This window comes from Pongo abelii, chromosome 12 (assembly GCF_028885655.2).
Source record: "Pongo abelii isolate AG06213 chromosome 12, NHGRI_mPonAbe1-v2.0_pri, whole genome shotgun sequence".
NCBI lineage: Eukaryota > Metazoa > Chordata > Mammalia > Primates > Hominidae > Pongo > Pongo abelii.
Genome location: NC_071997.2, coordinates 124019977 through 124041979, shown reverse-complemented (window position 1 = coordinate 124041979; position 22003 = coordinate 124019977). Strand labels below are relative to the sequence as shown.

Genomic DNA, 22003 nt, shown 5'->3' with positions numbered 1-22003 from the left:
GAACACCAGGTGGGGAAGAAGCCTATCCTATTCTGTCTGCAATGGGAGGGAGTTAGGTATAGTTTTTAAGCGCAAGAATGGAATGCTGAAAGCCTGTACCTCAGGACAAATGGATTTGTCACTGGTGAACAGGATGGAATCAAGAGCAGGTGACTGCCATGGCGGTGAGCTAGGCAAGAGATAGCAGAGCCTAGCCACTAAGAATTATGGGTTTTGCTAATGTCCTTCCGATGCTTAGAATGTCATTTTCTTCCCCATTATACTTCAGTCACTATTGAAATAACTTTCATCTCTCAAAGTCCAGATCCAAACACCTTCCTAATGGAGCCATCTCTAATTAACCCAACCCAAAGAGACTTCTTCCATCTCTAAACACCTATGCTACTTAGTATTTATAACACCCATGGAATCTGTCACACATGCCTTGTGATGCACGTGTGCGTGCACACACACACATGAGTAAGGTATGTACACACACATACACCTTATCCCAAATTAGACTACAAACTACTGGAAGCTACCTTAGTTAATATTTCTTGAAATTTCCCTCATATATCCCCAAAGTACCTCAAAATGGAATACAGTAAATATCTGCTAGTTTGTTAAATGAAGCCCTCTTACCTGTAAGTGCCATTAGCAGCTTGTTCAAACATGGTTTTTGTCATGTCACTTTCCTCTAACTGGTTTTCAAGGGCTTACACTAAACTATCCTTCTCCTTACCTCCCTCATGTCACCAACCTAATTTCTCAATTGTTTCCCAAAATATTACTCTAAGTTCTATCTAGGCAAATACTCTAAAGAACTGTGCCCACTTCCAGTGTGGCTCATCCACTGTCTTGGCCTAGCACAGCCTACTCTTCGTCTCAGAGAGGACTCAAAGGTTACAGCTTTCAGGAAACATTTCTAAAATAAACCTACCCATTCTGATCATCTTTATTTAACTCAGTTTTTATCTCTCCTTCAGAAAATTCTGTAAAGACAAAGTAACATTTTGTGAGTGCCTCCTACCTGCCGGGCACATAGAAACGTGTTTTCTCCTCACAGGAACTGGGCATGGAGCCTAGCCCGTGGTGAGCGCTCAGCAAACATGCACACAGTTACACACCTCGCTTCTAGTGGAAAGGACAATACTGACCATGGCCAAGGAAAGAGGGTCTACCTTGTAAGAGAGATGTACTCAGCCTTTTTAACAGTTCAAGTGGACCATTGAATTGTAAAATAAAATTCTTGATACTTACAGCTCGTGCTGCTAATGTCATTAACACCCCTGTTAGAAACGTTAGATAATATCCTGGGTATACCCCGTGCCAAATGGCAGAGAGAATGAACGTCTGGATAGTTGGAATGAAGGAGGTTCGTTCATAACACACCCTAGAAACCATGAAAAACATGGAGAGCCAAGTGGAGTGAGTGACCCGAGTTTACAAAGCCTGCAACGATCATTCTTTTATTACCTGACAGGATTTAGGGTAACTAGAAAAACAAATACAACTTATCTTAGGCAATCACTTCTCTATGATCTCAGCGAGGCTATAGCTATTAAGTGTCAAATTTAGGAACATAAAGTTAATTCTCATCTTCTTACTGGTATATACAGTAACTTAAATGATCATTTCTAATATTCGGGAGTCTATACAATTTACAAAAAGAGTAAGGTTGCTTTTATCCTACATTATTTTATTTTAAAAAAATCAATAACTTTCAACTGACCTAATAACTACTCTTTCTGGCAGATAGACAGTGCTTAGTCTACAGTTTTTCTATGACAGGGATAGAGAATTCAGCTGAAAATAAAGTTTCCCTAAGGTATCAAATTTAAATTATAATAACAAAAAATAACACAACAGATTAGCTCAGAGGATCTGCAGCCACTGGGGAGACTGCCAGGCACTGTGAAGAGATGACAGCGTATGCTAGCCATCTCAAGGGATAAAGATGTTTAATTTGTCATTTAAAAAAGGACACTATAAAAAAAGTCTGCTTAGCACTCTATCATTATAAGGGCCGTTTTTTATGAAGTAAATTCAAGATAGGGCAATGTGCTCACAGGGATGATAAGAGAACCCCTGGGAGAGTGTGCTGTTCCCCAGCTCTGTCCTTCGCACCTGTTATTCCACCCAGCCTGGCTTGCCTCTACCTTACCCTGTTCACAAGACACACTCCTGACACAAACCTCAGCTCAAGCACCCACACTTCCAGGAAGTTCTTCCTGCATCCCTCTGTGCCCTCGCTGTTCCTGCTTTCTCTCTCCTCATCCTCACCACGGGGAACAGCACGTGTCTGATTACACCACCGTGTCTTTAACAAAATTGCGAACCCTTTCACTTTCAGGAGCTGAGTCTTTTTATCTTACTCATCTTTGTTTCCCTTGCCTAACAAATAAAGATTTGTTGAATTGAAATATTTAAAATCGGGACTGTTCTAGAGTACCCAGGCATAGGTACTGTGCTTATGCAGGCACTTGTTAATTTAAACCACATCTCTAATGAACACAATCAGGAGCTGCAAAGGAGGATACTGGTGACCTCTGACATTGGCAGAGGCCTTTAAAGGAGGCTGAGAGGGCAGGATAGCTGCACCTGCAGGATAGCTGCATTCGTGACTCAAGCCAAAATAGTTCTCATTCGATTATGTCTTGCTTAGGAGGAGGCTAACAGTGTTTCCCAGCTGACACTGAGGTCACAATGTCACTCAACATAGTCAATTTAATCAAGAACCTGAACTCAATGAAGCTCAACCTCAAGAACTAGATGCCAAAGCACATCTAAAGATTGTTTTTGAAGGAACGCACCTTTTCAGCCAAAGAGCTGTCTGAATATTCCAATTATCAAGAAACATCTTGAAACTTGTTGACATCTGAAAAAAAAGGAAACTTTTTTCTTTGTGTCACAAAATAATGAAGCTTTAAATATAAGTAATAATATATTATTATGCTAAAAAATAAAAACAAAAATTACTTAACATCAATGGTAGTATAGTGATTTCTCTTTCCTTAATCTTGTTTTTCTAATGTGGTAACATCATTCTACATAAGACAAGTTTATTTATTGTTGGGAACATCTATGAGGTGATGGATTATCACCATTTTCTCCTGTATGTTAACATTTACAAGGGATGTCAAGAATTCTTCCAAATAAATTCCTGAGAATGTGTACAAATGCCTTTCGATGGCCTCCCTCTCACACTGAAAACTGGGGCTCCCACCTCATTACCTTCTTCCCGCCAAGCTCCGCCATGGTCCTGGGTGAAGCAGACATCCACCGCGACATCCTGCCCTGCCATCGTCTCTCGGTGCCCTGGCTACTCTCAATTCTGGCGCTGCCTGGCTGTGCTGCCCCTGAAAGAGTGGATCTGCACACCCAGATCTCACAGGGCATCCCCCACCTTCCCAGCTTCCTCTCTCAAGTTACTCCCACTAAAGCTATTCTTTGATCTCAGAGGGGGCCTTTCGTCTCCCACCCTTTCTACTTTTATCCTATGTAACTCTCTCCTCCTCTGGTCTTCACTTCTGACCATTTTAGATTTTGTGTTCCCTTATGTAAATTACTACTCTTATGTCAGAATCTTCAATGCTTTTGTTTCTTTTTCCTTTCCATTCACCTCCCTATTAAAACCCTAATTCCAGATCAACCACACTGTCCACTTTCCCCACTGGTAACATTTGCGCGCTGAGTGCAGAGTATTACCACATTTCAGACCTTTGTCTTAAGTTCATGGTTCTCCACCACTACTGAGCCCTCAATCTACAATCCTGTTTTCCTAGACAGTTCCTTCTCCTCTTCCTGAAAAAAGCTACTGGACTGAACTATTTGAAATTTTCTTTTCTCTTTTTTTTTAAATAAAGTCAAGAAGAGGTAAGTGTCAGCAATTTCGCATGATTCAACCTAATACCCCATCTATATCTCTGGTCCTATCACCTCCTTTCTCCCTCACAACAGGTAAGTTGGCCTCCTACTTTACAGAGATGATATAAAATCATCAGACTCCAAATTCTCACCATCGAACTACACACTCAGCTGCACACACACTTATCCTGTCCTCCTTCCTGTCTTTATAACAGGAGAAGTGGTCCTTCTCCTTTAGGGCCAATGTCTCCACTTCCATCTTCTCTGGGACTTCAATCAATAGGTCTCTCTCCTTCAGACTGTAGGAGAAGCTTCACACTCTGCCCTCCAAATAGTCTCCTAATCAGTAAACATGTTTTAATCTCTCCATTTTAAAACAAAATTAAACAAACAGCTCTCCTCAATTCCCTGTTCCCCTCAGCTACTGCCCTATTTCTACTCTCTTCCCTTTATGGGGAATGAACTCCTAGGAGTTGTGTAATCTGGCCTTTATGAATCTGAATCCCTTTCCTGAAACTGCTGTTCATAAAACCATAAACAAGGATGGGCACGGTGGCTCATGCCAGTAATCCCAGCCCTTTGGGAGGCCGAGGTGGGTGGATCACCTGAAGTCACGAGTTCGAGACTAGCCTGGCCGCCAACATGGTGAAAAGCCGTCTCTGCTAAAAATACAAACATTGGCCAGGTGTGGTGGCAGGCGCCTGGAATCCCAGTTACTCAGGAGGCTGAGGCAGGAGAATCGCTTGAACCCGACAGGCAGAGGTTGTAGTGAACCGAAATCGCGCCACCACACTCCAGCCTGGGCAACAGAGTGAGACTTTGTCTCAAATAAATAAATAAATAAATAAATAAATAAATGATAAAGGCATTTGTGTCCTTCTCTTACTTGGTATCTTAGTGGCACTTAGCATTGATGACCATTTTTTCCTTCAGAAAAATTAACTCCTTTCTTTACCTTTTCTCATGCCATGCACTCTCAGCAGGGGTGATATCGCTCCCAGGAGATGAAAATTGGTTCTTAAGGGGCAAAAATATCTTTTTTTATGTATAAAGAACATATATACATATAGTAGTGTATCAACAGGTATATAGATATACAATGTATCTGTGGTATTAAAATCTCAGGGGGGAATTATTAGGAAAAGAGTGTCTTAAAAGTCCCCTTAAGGTGTTAATAATAAAAGGTTAGAAACACTGCTATATCCATCATTCAACTTCAACAATGATCAATTTTTCCCTCTCCTTCTCCATTTTTATTGCCAACATTGTTGTTAAGAATATTTCAAAGCAAATACCAGACTTATTTCACCTGCAATTAGTTCAGAATATGTCCAATAAATAAAGACTTTTTAAAAGACCATGATCAGACAAAATTAATAATTCCTCAACATCATCTAATCCCCCTTTGTATTCAAATATTCCTGATTGTTTAGAAAAGTCTTTTCCAGTTGGTTTGGTCAATCAGCATCCCAAAAAAGTTCATACAGTGCATTTGGCCAAAGCCTCTTTTAATCTGTAATAGCTTGGGTCATATGTCCCATAGAACTCACTTTTGATCTGATCTGGTGTTTAACTTATTCTCTATACTCCACATCCTCTCTAAATTTAGAAGTATCTAGAAATCTGATTCAGATTTGGTTATCTCAGCACACTTCAGTGATGGCCTGCATTTCTTATGGCATCCCATCTCGGGCACTTACTGCCTGACTGCCCACTTTTAGCAACATTAGGGCTTATCAGAGGATCCAGCTTGACCTCTTCACCTCAAGTTTTAGTAATCTCTCCTATTTGGAATGTTGGAATGATCCTTTTCACAGGCTGGCAAAACAATGGTTTTCCTTTTTTTTTTTTTTTTTTTTGAGACAGGGTTTTGCTGTGTCACCCAGGCTACAGTGCAAGTGGCACGATCACGGCTCACTGCAGCCTGCTGAGTAGCTGGGTCTACAGGTGCTCACCACCATGCCCAGCTAGTTTTTGTATTTTTTGTAGAGATGGGTTTTGCCATGTTGCCCAGGCTGGTCTCAAACTCCTGAACTCAAATGATCTGCCTGCCTCGGCCTCCCAAAGTGCTGGGATTACAGGTGTGAGCCACAGTGCCCTGATGGTTTTCTCCTTTTTTCTTTCTGGCTACTCCTGAATTCCTTTGCCCAGCCTCTCAGTACTGGTGCTCTTTTAGACACTCTCACCTCTTCTGATTCTCTCTTCCAGGGCCTGAACTGCCACATGCTGATAGTTCCCAGATTTCACTCTCAAGCTCAGGTGCCTCTGCTGAGTGTCTGACCATGATCTGCCTGGTGGACAACTCACTAAGCCTGTGATTTGAAGATATTACCTGTCCCTTCAAACTCATGTCTATTCTCCATTCCTTATCTAAGTGGAAGGTATCACCATAAACCTAGTTGTTTAAACCAGATTTCTGGGCCTGATTCATAACTCATTCTCTCTTGCTGATCCCAATTTATCACCAAGTTCTGTTGAGTCTCTTACGCAGCTCTCTAATATATTTAAGTGTTTCTAGCCCCACTGGCAGTATACGGTTTAGGTTACCATCATCTTGGATTAACAAAACATCCTCCTAACAGAGCTCTCTGCCTCTTGAGGGAAATACATTCTACATGCCAGATCCTTCTAAAACACCTATATGATCACCTCACTTGGCTACACATATAATCCATCCACAGTGCCCCATTGCTCTTGTAAGAAAGACCAAAACTCCTAATATGGCCTGTAAGAATGTGGCTGCCTGGCCTCCACTTCCCCAGTCTCATCCTTCATGACTCCCTAAACTATGAACCAACACGAGCTGCACAGCTCTCAGCCCCCAGGCTGCTCCCTCTACTTGGAGTGTCCGGCTGTCTCTTACTTCTTTGGGACTCAGCTTAAGCATCATTTTCTTTAGGACCCTCTTCCCCCAAACACCTCAACTAACCTGGATTCCTATTTCATGAATACCCACATGCCTTACCCCTCTCTGATCACCACCTATTTTACCTTATTCTGTAACCTCTGGGAAACTAAAGCTCCATGAGGGCCTGAATTGTACCTATCTTATTCACTGTCTCCAGTGCCCAGGTCACATAGTTGACAACCAATATGTATTGGTTAAATGAAAGAATGAATGTTAATATTAAAAAACCTTCAATACCACTCCTAGGACATCACACCATAACTTATGAAAGCAAACTATGGTACTTAAAGTATATAGTAACTAACTTCTTAATGATTGACTCACCTCTATTTGTTGAATTCTCAAATTGGAAATTAAGTCCCAGCGAGCTGCTCCATTTTTGTCATACCCTCTGAAACCAAAGCCTGCGGCATTATTAATGGCATCAGCTATAGAAAACAAAATTTAAAAAAAAGTATTAAGAATCTCTATAACAATCTACCATATTCTCCCAGAAGGTATGTGTTATTATATCTTTTAAACAGTAAAAGTAGATTTATTCTGATTTTTAAGTCAGAAACAACATCACATACAATGAAAATAACACATTCAGGACAATTTGGTTAGTCAGTAATACATGAGACATCATGCATGAGTTGGGGGCGGGTGGAGTTTAAAAGCTGCTGAGGACCAATAGGTGAAGGTGAAGACTCGAACAGGAAACGCTCCCCAACATTAGCTGTGCCACTGGAACACAGCAGAGTATGCTCAACCAGCTGCCAGGAAGTTGCTAAGGGGATGTTTTTGCTCTGGGACCACCATGTTCTTTTTATTCATATATTTGAAGTTTACTATAAACAATAATATGTAAGTGAGGGATAATATTTTCCTTCCATTTTTTTTCTTTCTTGGTTCACCAGAACCTATTCTGTGTATATGTCTCTAGAATTTTTAAAAATAGAGACAGGGTCTCCCTGTGTCACTGCCCAGGCTGGAGTGGCACGATTATAGCTCACTGCAGCCTTGAACTCTTGGGCTCAAGCAATCCTCCTGCCTCAGCCTCCTGAGTAGCTGGGACTGCAGGTGCACATCATCATGCCTAATTTTTTTTTTTTTTTTTTGGTAGAGATGGGGGTCCCACTATGTTGCCAAGGCTGGTCTCGAACTCCTGGCCTCAGGCCATCTTCCCACCTTGGCCTCCCAAAGTGCTGGCATTTCAGGTAAGAGCAACCGCACACGACCCAGAATTTGTTTTCTAATCCTTTTCATCACAATGCTCGATTAGTCATTTTTGCTTTATGTACATGCTTAAGCTACAAAGAAAATTTCTGCCTCAAATGAGCCCTTTTCCAATCAACTGGAAAATTGTTCATGCTATTTGTATCATGACCAAACAAAAAACAAACAGAAATCCATCAAAGCCCAGCAAAATAATATGCCTATACAGACATGTATCCTTAAATTGTTTTATTGTTTATTAGTGCTTTCTAGTACATCAAACAAGATCCTTTAAAAATTACACTTTGGGGGAAAAGAATAAACAAGATTTACTCCTCTGTCAGATTTAATGAGGTCAGCCGCCTTTGTTCAATTCACATAAATATGAGCCTATAAGGTAAGCCTGTTAGCATAGTAACGTATTCAACAGAATTAAAAATCTATTAACCACATGGGCAGCACACCCATATAAATGGCGGCTGGGGAACTCCTTCCCTCCCTCATGGTTGCCACCACTTCTGATTTGTTCATGTATTCATCCTCTCCATCTTTTTCAGCCTACTGTGATTTAAGAGCAATGAAACTCCTAAGCCACCACTTCTGATTTGTTCATGTATTCATCCTCTCCATCTTTTTCAGCCTACTGTGATTTAAGAGCAATGAAACTCCTAAGCCACCACTTCTGATTTGTTCATGTATTCATCCTCTCCATCTTTTTCAGCCTACTGTGATTTAAGAGCAATGAAACTCCTAAGCCACCACTTCTGATTTGTTCATGTATTCATCCTCTCCATCTTTTTCAGCCTACTGTGATTTAAGAGCAATGAAACTCCTAAGCCACCACTTCTGATTTGTTCATGTATTCATCCTCTCCATCTTTTTCAGCCTACTGTGATTTAAGAGCAATGAAACTCCTAAGCCACCACTTCTGATTTGTTCATGTATTCATCCTCTCCATCTTTTTCAGCCTACTGTGATTTAAGAGCAATGAAACTCCTAACCAACTTCACATTTGACAACAAGATTGGCCCAGGGTATGGTCAACAGCAACGAAACAAGAAGAGAACTGGGGATATCAAACTGCAGGAGTCCACCTTCCATGTTCCCCTGCCCCTCAGTCTCCCACCACAGACCCTGCCTAATCTTTACCTCAGGTAATGTAACTCCTGAGAGAGCTTCCAAGTTGTCATTATATAGAGATATTCCAAATAACTGACCATTAACATCAATTTAAACTTTAATCTGTCCCTACATGGACTAAATGTTTTTCAAACTTGAGTTAAAGGGAAAAAAACTGCTCAGATCCCAATAAATCATTTTTTTGAGGTGATAAGGAGAAGAGGGCAGGGCCACAGCGCTATGGAGATGAGAAGCCTGATTCCCATTTTGAGAACCCTGAATTAAAGAATTAAATATAGTCTGCCTAGCCACTAGTATCCATGAAATTATAATTTGAAAAATGTACATGTGGATACAAAAATCAGAAAGTAACTGTCCATATGATCCAGAATACATTTATACTATTTTTATAAATTATTAATAAAATACAAAAACAGAATTTTGGAACTCTTGGACTTCCCAAAAAACAGATTTTGGGACCTCCAGAGATCATTAAACTCCAATTTTACAACCAAATGGACAATTACAAAAAGGTAACGGGGGAGGAGATGAACGTGGGCACATGCATGCTGAGCCTCAGCTTGCTTCTCCACTGACAGAGTTGAAACCTGAACCTGAGGGCTGAACCATTACCAGGAACTCAACCATTACTTGTGTTAAGACAGTACAGACATAGTATAAGTATTTATTGAATGGAATAACTTTATTGCCTTACAGCTAAAAATTCTTTAAATTCTTTAAATATAGTTCAATTTCAAATTGTCATTCATATATATTCTATATATGATTATTTCTTTAAGGAAGAATCAGGGAAAAGGAATTAACTCACCTTTGGTTCACAAATATGTAAAAATGCACAAGATTCATTTTTCAAACCAAATATTGGGGTTGGAGGATCAGAAGTACCCTAAGAATCATTTTAATTGTCATAATTGCAAATAAAAAATAAATGATAATTTTTTTTTTTTTTTTGAGGCAGGATCTCACTCTGTTACCCAGGCTGGAGTGTAATGATGTGATCACAGCTCACTGCAGCCTCAACTTCCCTGGCTAAAGCGGTACTCCCACCTCAGACTCCTGAGTAGCTAGGACCACAGGTGTGCAACACCACACCTGGCTAATTTTAAAAAAATTTTTTGAAGAGATGGGGTCTCACCATGTTGCTCAGGCTGGTCTCAAACTCCTGGCTTCAAGTCATCCTCCTTCCTCAGCCTCCCAACAGGCTGGGATTACAGGTGTGAGCCACTGTGCCCGGCCTAATGATAAATCTTGTATATTTTTACATATTTACAGAGATCTTGTGATTTTTCTCAAAAGCCTTATAAATTCAATGACCTCGTTCTATTGATAAGATTTTCAACAATTAGATGTCCAACCGAATCCAAAAACATGCAGAACTCTCATATTCTATAAATCTAGTGATTCAACCAATAGATCAGAATTCTTATAAAACCCTAAAAATATCAGGTTTGTTTAGGAAGGTTCTCAGTCTCAATTTAAAGTCAGAATTTAAGTAGTGCAGGAATTTAATTCGGTATTATTGATGTCTAAATTTGGCTACAATAAAAATGTTCAATCCTTAAAGAAATCTTAGATTAAAATCCATAAGGTAACAAATTGTATTTTAATTGGCCATTAACTCACCGGGTTAAAGCAACTTTTAATGATGCTATTGTGCACAGCTGTATGATGAAAGACTGAAAATAATGAATCCAGCCCCAAACTGTATTTCATTGTAATCAAAATAAAACCGACAGTAAAATGCTAATCCTCAGAGGCCTAATTATTGGCTGATGTGTTTCTTTGTGCATTCGTTCAAATATTTGTTGAGTAACAAATATAAACAAGGCAAGCAGAACACAATCTTAAGAATAAAGGAGTTTATAATCTTGTGGGTGAGATAAAAAAGACAATACATATATAAAAGAGGTTTTTCAATTTATCCAATGAAGCATTCTCTCTACTTCAGTCCAACCTTCAAAACGTGGCCAGAATCATCTTCTTCTGCCACAGGATCAGGCCGTCAGCCTGCCTGAAGTCTTTTGTGGCTCATTCAGCAGAGCAGGCAAGGTCCTGTGAAAGCCCATTTCACCTGACCAGGTCCCTCCTTCCTACATGCCCCTGCTAACATCTGCCATGCAAAGCGAGGTACCTCCATGTCTCTTTGCTCATGAGTGCAAAACTAGCCATTTCCCACTTGCTGAAATCACATTCAATCTTTTTGTTTTTGTTTTTGAGGCTACCTAGGGGTTATTGCTCAACTCATACTAAAACCTCACTCTGTTGCTCAGGCTGCAGTGCAGGGGTGCAATCATAGCTCATTGCAGCCTCAAACTCCTAGGCTCAAGCAGTCCTCCCACCCCAGCCTCTCAAGTAGCTGGGACTACAGGCACACGCCACCAGGCCTAGTTGATTTTTAAAAATCTTTTTGTAGAGAGAGGGGGGTCTCACTATGCTGCCCAGGCTGGTCGTGAACTCCTGGCCTCAAGTGATCCTCCCACCTTGAACTCCCAAAGTGCAGGGATTATAGGGGTGAGCCACCATAACTGGCCCACATTCAATTAAAGCCACGATTGCATGTTATCTTTTCTCTAAAATTTGTTCTACCTGCCAAGCATAACTGATGACCCCCTATCAGTGTGCCAATATCATTTTATTCACTTTGCTGAAAAACTACCGATCATATTATACTATGGTTAATGGTCTATTTAACAGGTATCATAATTGCAAGCTGAATACAATCATACTAAATTATAACCATCTGGAGGATAAGGACTATGTCTTATACATACTCGTATCTATCCTGGCTAGCACTGAATCTAGAATATAATAGGCATTCAACAAATATCTGTTGTCTTTCATTGATCCATTTATTTTTATTTTGTATTATAATAAAATGGATTCAGTTTTTAGAATATACTTACATATGAGTTGTGAGGGCTGTTTTTTCTACAAAGATGACTTAATTTTTTCAATTGGTCTTTATGTATCCTCAAGAGGGCGCACTGATAGCAATCTATCGACAAGGGAAGAAACGCTTCAACTAGACACAGGGAAGTCTATTTACATGTTACTTACCTAGCGTCCATGCAAAATAGTATTTGGGTCTGGCAGCCAAAAGAGAGATATAGAGATAGATAATCTTTGTTGGCCACGAGGCTGTAGCTTGAAAATGCTCATCAATGTTGTACTCCACAGGCAATGTCGCACAGACAGTCAAGTGAAATAACAAGGACAGCCCACAAACTAAGAGCTTCTGAATCACCGCAGCCTGAAAAGTGCAAGGCGAGACTTCATCAACTTTATCCATGCTCCTTTTAATTCATTCTAGGTATTATCGACAGATTAATCTTCCTGAACGGATCATCAGTCCTACAATTCTCCTGGTCAAAATTCAAGAGCTACATTGCACTTGGCATTTAAAGTCTTCCATAGTCTCAGGGTATGAACTTTTCCAACTGTATCTGTAAGTACTATCTAGGGGTTATTGCTCAACTCATACTAAAACCTCCATTTTGTATTCAGAACTTTCAGGAAATAAAAAAATCTAAAAGCAAGCATAAGTGTATTGGTGTGAATGGAAGTGAATATAAAAAAAATTAACATTAATTACTTTTGGCAGTAAATTTTATACGGATATATATATTTTTTTCCATTGTGTCTTTTCTATATTTTCCAAATTCTAGGCATCTCATGGATGTTATTTTTACAATAAACAATCTATGCATCTCTGTAAATCTGAAAGTTAACACAACTTTGTTCAAGAATAATAAAAACCAAAAGAGCTATACACCTGAGAAGAATAAGAATTTGCATAAAAGACCCTGGTGAAAAGAAGAGGCTATTCTTAGCAATACTGCGGTAAGGTCACATTACCAACTCATGGTATTTTGTATTTTTACAACTCATGCTGTTTTTATATTTGTAGAAGGCCAGAATATTTCAACTTCATTTGGTATAAAACAGATTATATAGGCTACAAAGAAAAAGAAACAAGCGAAGAGAAGGCTAGATCCAGATGAAGTAATGCAACAAAATACCTGGATTTAGAAGTGCCCTATACAGTAACAAAACAGTATTCAAATTAACTGAAGTAATTTAACAATGAAGTTCCACATTTTAACACTTTATATAATGGTGCCAAAAGAAAAGCTCCAAGGCAAGAGCCAAAGCGCATGCCGGATGCACTGCACTTCTGAGAACAGTATTTTATTATTGGTTGCTCCTGCGAGGTGGAACTCAGTGTTCGAGGACTCCTTGCAGCAGTTGTTATTCTCATTTTCCATTGTCTTTTATCCCTTTCTTTAATAAAATAAGGCTACTCTTTCTTCAGTGCCTCCCAAATATCTTACCTATACATTTGAATTTCGAGTTTTAAAATGGTAGAGAAAAAATTGTAATTATAAATGAAGCAAGGTGAAATAAATGGCCCCATACTTTAATTTTAAAATGAGGCACATCATTTTAGTAATGTAATAAGAAGTACTGTGGCCACGAGACTATATGGTTCTGAAGTAGGGCAGGGATATGGTGCTGCAATGAAAATGTAGAGAATACGAAGACAGCCTGTATCCAGAGAGGTGATATCCTCAGCCCCCTTCCCCTGCCCAGACCCAGAGTCCCAGCAGTCAAGTTTGTATGCCCTAGGCAGAAGACTGGAGAATCCTTCACTCAAAAAACCAAAGAGCCCCAGAGAAATGGCCTACAGACATCATGACAGAGACTGCCAAGTGTTACCCAGGAGCCCTCCTCCCCTTCCTGCACAGAAAAGGAGGTTTCTCTTGGGTGCTTGGAAGTCTAGCTAAAGATGACACATCATAGCCTTTGGTGCATCTGAGTGTGGCTATATGATTAGTTTCTGCCAACAGGATGTGAGCAAAAGTAATATGTACACGGAAGACGGAGTTTGGATCTCTAACACCTTGGGGCCCCCATATTATCAATGCACTGCTTACAGGTGAGCTGTCCCACATATAACATAAAAACAAATTTCCACCTTGCTTAAATTCCTGTTATTTTGGTCCTTGTTTCAGCAGCCAAACCCATATTCTAACTGATGCAGATAGAGGAGAGGACAGTGGAGAGGTCCCCAACAGAAGAGCCAGTGGGCTCCATGAGCACCCTCCTTACGATCCTGAGCATCTACGCACTCCACTGACGCACAAGGAGCTTCCAAATGCCCCTTGAGGGACTTATGACTAACTACCACTATTTGACTTTATAAAGCATATGCATGTGAAATTTAAATAAAATATATTATTAAAATGGTGGGAAAATACATTAAGAATATTTGCCATTATCAACAACCTCTGATTTAGGATGTCTATAACCCAAAAGAGGAAAGTGATATTTTATGAGAGTAAAACCCATAAAAACTCAGTGAGGTGATAGAATATATACACTTGTATTATTCTTTGTCAAGTTTGATTTACTACTATCATGTTTATAACATTTGATATTTTCAAGTATTTTACAAAATAATTTGATCTTCACACAGTCTGTAAAATGGGGAAGACATTAAGATTCTCCTTTTGCAGACAAGGACTCATACACATTAAGTGATGTGCTGAAATGATGAGCCGAACTGGTCACTGACAGTCCAGCATCTTGATTCTTAGGCTTTCATTCTCCTTCCAGCATGCCCGAATAAACTTCTAACAAGCTGTCTACAATTGTCTTTACCTTCTCTTACAGCAGGGAAACCACTAAAAGATTAAGTGGTCATCCTGGAGATACAAAACAGTCAATGAAGAGACACGAATTTCAAGTCTGGAAACCCACTCAGTTTGATATGACATTTCTCAACACTTAACCAGTAATAGAAAATATGAAGACAAAAACACCTTTTTGGTATAAAATACAATGAGCCACATGGTAGGAAAGAGGTAATATACTATCTTTTGCAAGTGCAGGCACATTTCTACATTCACTCTTTGTTGCCCACACAGTGGAGGGTGGTAGATTTGCAGGAGAAAAAAGGTGACCCCTTGCTCTAAGCCCTACATTCAGAGAAAACACACTAGCCCCTTTCCTTCATCTCACAGACTTCCTGATTGGCCTATTCTTTTTCATGGAAACTTTAGATTTTACCAGATGAAATCTAACAGAAACTTAGCCTATACAGAGCCTCACTGCCTTTCTTTACAAAGCAGCATCCCACCAATTTCAAGTGCCCCAGTGGCTTAAAGAAAATAAAAATTATGTTTGCTTGTAAGGCAACTTAGCATAGACTTGAAACCAGATTGCACTGGTTTGAATTCCAGTTCTACTGCCAACCTGGGAAATCTTGGTCAAATCACTTAGCCTCTGAGTCTCAGTTTCCTCAACGGTGAGAAAAACAGCGCCTACCTTGTATGAATGCTGTGAGGGCTGAAAGAGTAACTACATGTGAGGTGCACACCACAGTGCCTGGCACATGGTGAGCACTGTCAAAGTGTTAGCTATTATTAATATCTTTATCATATTACTAATCTCTTCATTGTGGGAATCAGGAGCTGTTTTGTGGAAAAAGGTGGTATTTGAAGTAGGCTTTTAAAGAGAAGAAAGATTTCAACTTGCAATAACTAAGAAGAGGAGAGGGAAAGCAGAAAAGAAATGGAGGATACAGAGTGTTTACAATCTGCTGGAACACAAGGCATAGGTAAGAAAGAAATAAGAAAGAAAGAAAACGAAGGGAAGGGAAGGGGGAAGGGGGAAAGGAGCCTGGAAAATTATTAGGCTGGCCAATTCCATGACAAGAGCTTTCTTGTAAAATCCCCTATAACTATAAAGCATTATTCTCACTGAGGAATTCAGCACATAGTTTCTGAAGTGACCTTATTTGTGTTCTTAATCATGACTGTACTTCTACTAGGTGCAGTGTGAAGTCATTTATCTTGAAAAGTATTTTTAAAGAAATAGATGGATAAGTTCACAATGTGAAAATATTTGTATCTTTAAATAAGACTAACCAATACATGCTATAAAGGCTCCAGATAAATCTCATGACCTTACATTTGGAGATGGCTCTGTTCTTTCATACTGTGTCTCTTCTTTTCCATTTTCACCAGATTGTGTGATATGGTATGATCTGCCTTCAATGAAAGTAATGTAGTCTTTGTAAGAGCAAAGTGGGCCTGCCAGGATACCCATGAAGTTACAGTTGTAACTCAAATACTCCAGTAGGCTTGGCATGCGCCTGCAATGAAAAGACACACAACCAGTGAGATGCAGCATAAGCTTCAGAACATTTGATAGAATACTGATCCACCTCACTGCTCTCCGTTTCCAAAATAAAACAAGCTTTCATTTTCATTTGCACCCATACAATAGGAATTTTAAGGATCAGGACATAGTCATGCTCAAAAGTATGTCTGAATAAGAGTTTCTATACAGATCCTTATGAGCAAATATGAAGGTTTCCACTTAGATTTCTCACGATGAGACAAATCAAAGATGGACGCACTATCCACAAAGTGCTGTCTCCTCCTAGGCAATCATTTGCTCTTCTAACAAACACATGCTGCGCACTGTGTGCCCCATCTGCTGCAGGGCCTGGATACGGCAGTAAACAAAAGAGAGGACAATCCTGCATCCACAGAGCTTGCATACTGGTTGCAGAAAACAATAATAAAATATATAAAACATATTTTCAGAGGTGCTAAGTGCCACAAAAAAAAGGAACTCTTTTATTCTATTAAGAAGTCAAAGAAGGCCTCTCTGGTAAGGTGACAGTTGAGCAGAGACCACGAAGAAGTGAGAGGAGTTGTGTGGATGTTGGTGACAGGGGTTTCAGGCAGAGGGAATGATGCGTGAAGACCCCTGAGCTGGACACGGCCGGCAGCAAGGCAGCCATGGGCCTGGAGCAGAGTGGACCCAGGGGAAGAGGTGGGAGCAGGGAAGACAGCTGAGGTGGGATCAGACGGGGCCTGCCTTACAAGCCATGGCAGGAACTTCAGATTTTACTCCGACTGAAATGAAAAAACACAGCAGGGGTTTAAAAGACCTATGTCTCAATGCATCACTCCAGCCCATGTGTGGGGCTCCTGCGGTCTCCAGGCAGGAGGTGACAATGGTTGGAGGAGGGGGCAGATGCTCTGCACGTATCCTGGCAGTGGAGCCTGAAGGCTGCGGAGGGATTGGCTGTGAGGTGGAGGAGAAAAGGGAGTCAAGTCAATTCCGCTCCTTAGAGGTCTGTCCAAATGATACATGGTACCTATGGGTAACACAGTGAAAATAGGTAGTTAACACAGGAGACTATTTAGACTGTTTCTGTTATTATATAAATGAATGAGGAGTGTATTTAAAAAAAAACAGTTGCATTAAGAAAGTCTACTGTCCACTGTCAATTATAAACCATCACAAAGAAAACACAACTGCACCTGGGGACAGCAGGCAGGCTTCTTGAACATGTTACAGTCCCTGCTCCTCTCTTAATATGATAAGCTGTCTCCTTAAAAAATACAAACACTCTTGTGGACAAGAGAGGTTAACAGAATACCCTCATAAACAGCTTTTTAAAGAGCTGGACTCAAACTCCTGAGCTCAAGCAATCCTTCTGCCTTGGCCTCCTGAGTAGCTGGGATGACAGGCACACACCACCTTGCCTAGCTCAGCATATATTATTTTTCTTTGATAAATTAAATAGAACAAAATAGTGATTCCTGTCCATCTGATACTATCTGGGTTAACTCAGCCCAAACTACTTTTCTAACTTTTCCAGAATTATTTTTCCACTTTTAAAAATATCTTGAACCTTAAGTTTTTTCTTTTTAGGGCTTGAAACTGATGACAGAAAGTGTTTCTGGCAGATTTTCTCTTTTAGTTCTACTTAACGATGAAACGGCATGCTTTCTCACTGTATCAAAGACCAGGGTAAGTACCCTGCAGTCACAAGGTTACAAAAGAACTCCTTGTACTCCAGCAGCAGAGCTCCATTCTCAATACCAATTATTTTAACACCAAGTCAAACTATGTATCACCATTAGCAAGGACAGGAGATAGTTCTAAACCATGACATTGGCTTAAGTAATTTTTGGCTCAACTGTCATATCAAACAACAAGTCATTTTAGGTACCGAAGTAAGTAACTGTATTTATTTATAAAATGAGAACTTAAGTCTAATTGCAATGTATAATATCAAACAAAAGATTCATTCATTCATTCCATTGATATTTGATATCAACTATGTGTTGTCTCAAGCTTGGGCTTCTCATCTGCAGAATTACTGACACTTTGGACCCATGATTCTCTGTTATGGGGTCCTCCTGTGCAGTGCAGGGTGTTTAGCAGCACCCCCTAGGCGCTACCCACCAGATGCCACTAGCACCACCCCGCTCAGCAGTAACAACCAAAACTGTCTAGACATTGTCAGCTGACTCTTGGAGGTGAAATCATTCCAAATAATGACCATGGTTTGGATGATGGGGACAATAAATGAGACAAAGTTCCTGTCCTCAATGACAGGGCCAGGGAGAGGGACAATTAAAACAAATGTCTTGTATAACATCAGACAGTAATACCTACTATGAAGAAAACAAAGCGGAGCAAAGGGACAGAAAGTGATGGCAGGAAGGGAGGGGTATTTTTGACAGAGTGGTCAGCACAGTTAAGAATGGATTGAGTGAGGAAGCATGGTCGAGCTCTGGGCTCTTGCTGGGCCCAGACCACAGCATTATAGCTGTGGTCAGGGGTTTGTAATTCTCTTCTGAATTACAGGGAAGCCACTGGAGGATTTTCATCAGGGGACGGGAATAACATAATCCAATGCACATTAACAGCTTCTCTGGCTGCTGCACAGGGCGTGGGAGAAAATAGGGAATCCAGGAAGGAAAGCTACCACAGCAGACCAAGTAGAAAATGAGGGTTTGTACTGGAATGTGACTGGTGGAAGCGGTGAAAATCAGTCAGATTAGAGATTAATTTTAAAGGAAGGGCTAACTTGACTTGCTGGTGAAATGGATTTGCTGTAAGAAAATGGAAGTCCCCCCAAGCCACCAGTGATAATGGTACTGCTATCAGCTAACTGGGTGATAACAGTGGAGGAACAGACGCGGGAGGAGGAAGGAAGAGTGGACAAATCAGAAGTTCGTTTTGAACATGTTCTGTTCGAGCTGCCTGTCACTATCCACACAAAGACCTTGAAATGGTAGTTGGATAAATGAGGCTGGAGCCAAGGGGAGTGGATTGGGCGGGAATATAAATTGAGGACACTTCAAACACGAAGATGGCCTTTCAAGCCAACGGATGTGACCACCTGGAGAAAACAGAGAAGTCCAGGGCTGAGCCCAGGCTAGTGGTAAGGCAAAAGCAGGGGCAGAGGATGCAGCAGAAGAGACAGAGAGAAAGAGCCAGTGAAGAAGGAGAAAAATTGAAAGAAGGGAGTGTCCTGGAAGGAAGTGAAGAAGGTATTTCAGAAGAGTGGCCAACTGGCCAGTGCTGCTGAGGTTCAGCATCATGCAAACAGGCTGACAATGAAATCGGCCAAGATTAAGGGCAATCTTGAAAGAATGATTTCAGACCAAGAGTGGGCACAAAAACCTGAATGCAGGGGGCTGAGGGGAGAATGTGGGGAGACACTGAATGTCGACAAAGCCTTCAAGAAGTGCTCCTCTAAAGGAGCGTGCAGTAACGGGGTGATGGCCAGAAGGGAATGAGAGGTGTCATGAGCTTGTTCTGTTCAGATGGTGGGGATGGCCCAACAGAGAGGGAGAAATCGGTGAGTGAACAGGCAGGAGTAATTGATGCAGATAAATCCTTGAGAAGGAAGTGAACTCCATGCAGCAGTGAGAAGCTGGCCTTCAATTAGATGATGGACAGCTAGTACTTGACACCAGGAAAGAAAGTAGAGCACTGTGTTATAGATTCAGGCAGCATGGGAGATTTGGTGGTTGCAGAATCAAAGTAGGATTGCTTTTTTTTCTCTCCAAAAAATAAAATTTTGCTACCAACATGAGTATGGGGGACGGCATGTTAGAAGCCTGGGAGGCAGGAGAATATATCATCTTAGAAGAGTGTGGGCAAGTGAGTGGACTGAGGAAATGCACAACCACTGGCAATACTAAGGATCCTAATTTTAAATTTGGGGTAACAAATTCAAAATGAGTCCAGTCAGGAAGACAGTGTTTTTCCACTCAGCTTTCTTCCACTGTTCAGGTAGGTGAAGAGGTGGGGTTACCTAGGTCTGGGGATTTGCTCTCGATGTGAGAGGCACAGGGGAAATGGCAGCTGAGTGTCTGCAAATGAGCAGCTACTGGGATGGCGCAAGGGCTCCTACAGATCAAAGAACCAAGACCAAATTAACCTCTCGTCAGGAAAGCTACTCAAGTGTCTATTTATTGATACATAAAGATTGACTATAGGGGATATCAGAACAGAACATTTTTAAAGATGGGAAAATACAAAAAGACCCCCAAGACATGCTACCTGGGATGAAAGATGAATACTTAGTGTAGTTCTAAATAACACAATCTCATTCTTCTAGCAGCTATGCACTTATTCATTCTAGATTTAGAAACAAGGTAATCCGTGGGAAATTTTTCTTTAAGTATAATGAGTACTCCATCTCAAACTATATTAGTTGAGATAGACACTGTGAAATTAAGCCATTCCTTAGATTAGTCATCAGAGTGCCTTCAACAAATGAAGTAGAAGCCTATCCCAGAATGAATTCCTCAAATAATAATAAGAATTATCTGACTGGTTCTTTATTATTTCAAAATATGGCATCGATGTGCTATATTAATGTACTGTATCTTAGCCCAGTACCTGTCATCAAGTTATTGGCCTGTAAATGGTAGCTGCTATTATTACCAGTAATTACTACATGGCAGACATGAAGACAATACTATCCTCCTGTCTTCAAGGAACTCAGAGTCTCATAGGGACGAAAACTTTAGCAGCTAACCTCGTGGCCCATAGAAGGCGCACAGGTGTAATCGCAGAGGCAGGGTGCTATAGGAGCCGTAGAAGGGAAGCCCCCACCCGCCCAGCAGGCTTTGGCAGGAGGGAGGTGCATGGAGGGAGTGAGGCTTGATTTTCAGAAGTAAGTACCTCTAGAAGGACTAGTCAGCCTCAGCCACAGAAGGAACGTGGGTCCTAGGCAGGGGCGCAGGAAGCATGGCAGAATAGGATGCAAAGGCACGTACCTTACAGCTAAATCCCTCTGTGAGGAAGTCAGTTCTTCATCCTTCCGAAACATCCCTGAGAAACAAAAATAGGTCCTCTTATCCATTAAGATTTCTCCCCAAAATGGCATTTTTGCCCATGCACACTTTCATTACTTTCCTCATTTGAAATTCATGCTATTATATTCCCAATTTTGATATAATGACTGTTCCTTTCCTTCTCATGGCAACACAGGCTCGATCATGTGAAAAGTCTCTATAAAATAGCACATGGTTGGGTATCTGACTCCACTCTAAGGGGAGTTATAATTAAAGAATTCTCAAATACTGGCACTTTTAAAATTATAATGTTATTATCCTTAATTGTAAATGCTATGACTTTTCAAAAAGGGGCATTACAATTTTTCTGTTATTGGGTGCCTTAAATGACTACACATGAATACTATAAACTAGAAGCTCAACATAAAGCAAGGAGCAATTTCCTTATTCCTCCATGACTCCAACGCATGAAAACCAAACTCAAATACATCATCTCCATCCATCTATTTACCTTTTTCTTCAAAGAGGAGGATATATTATTTAAGATTACACATCAACTTACTAGATCCATACGCTCTAAAAATATATACCTCAAATCCAACTTAAAGACCAAAGGGGAATGAAACTAAAAAGCAAATAGCAACATTAATATTAATAAATTAATAAATTAATATTAGTAAAGTAGTAATATTCCCCCAAAGAACCAAAGCTAAAGCAATTATAAAACAGTGAAACAGACAAAACTAAAAACATGAAAAGACAAATCATAGAAGAAATACACGCAGCCAAC

At 40.4% G+C, this 22003-nt stretch overlaps 1 protein-coding gene across 10 annotated transcripts in view; it reads right to left on the bottom strand.

Annotated features, from left to right (window-relative positions):
- MBOAT2 (membrane bound O-acyltransferase domain containing 2) overlaps positions 1-22003 on the bottom strand; it is a 148555-nt gene that overhangs the window by 4132 nt on the left and 122420 nt on the right. For 9 of the 10 annotated variants that reach the window (XM_063713488.1, XM_002812309.6, XM_063713489.1 and 6 more), the window contains 6 exons: positions 21196-21250; positions 16064-16247; positions 12149-12341; positions 7079-7182; positions 2793-2857; positions 1240-1372 (listed from right to left, as the gene is read on the bottom strand). In XM_063713488.1, the coding sequence (XP_063569558.1) occupies positions 1240-1372; positions 2793-2857; positions 7079-7182; positions 12149-12341; positions 16064-16247; positions 21196-21250 (734 nt within the window). Of the gene's footprint in view, positions 1-919; positions 972-1239; positions 1373-2792; positions 2858-7078; positions 7183-12148; positions 12342-16063; positions 16248-21195; positions 21251-22003 lie in introns of all 10 variants that reach the window. The other variant, XM_054548410.2, reaches the window with a different exon arrangement.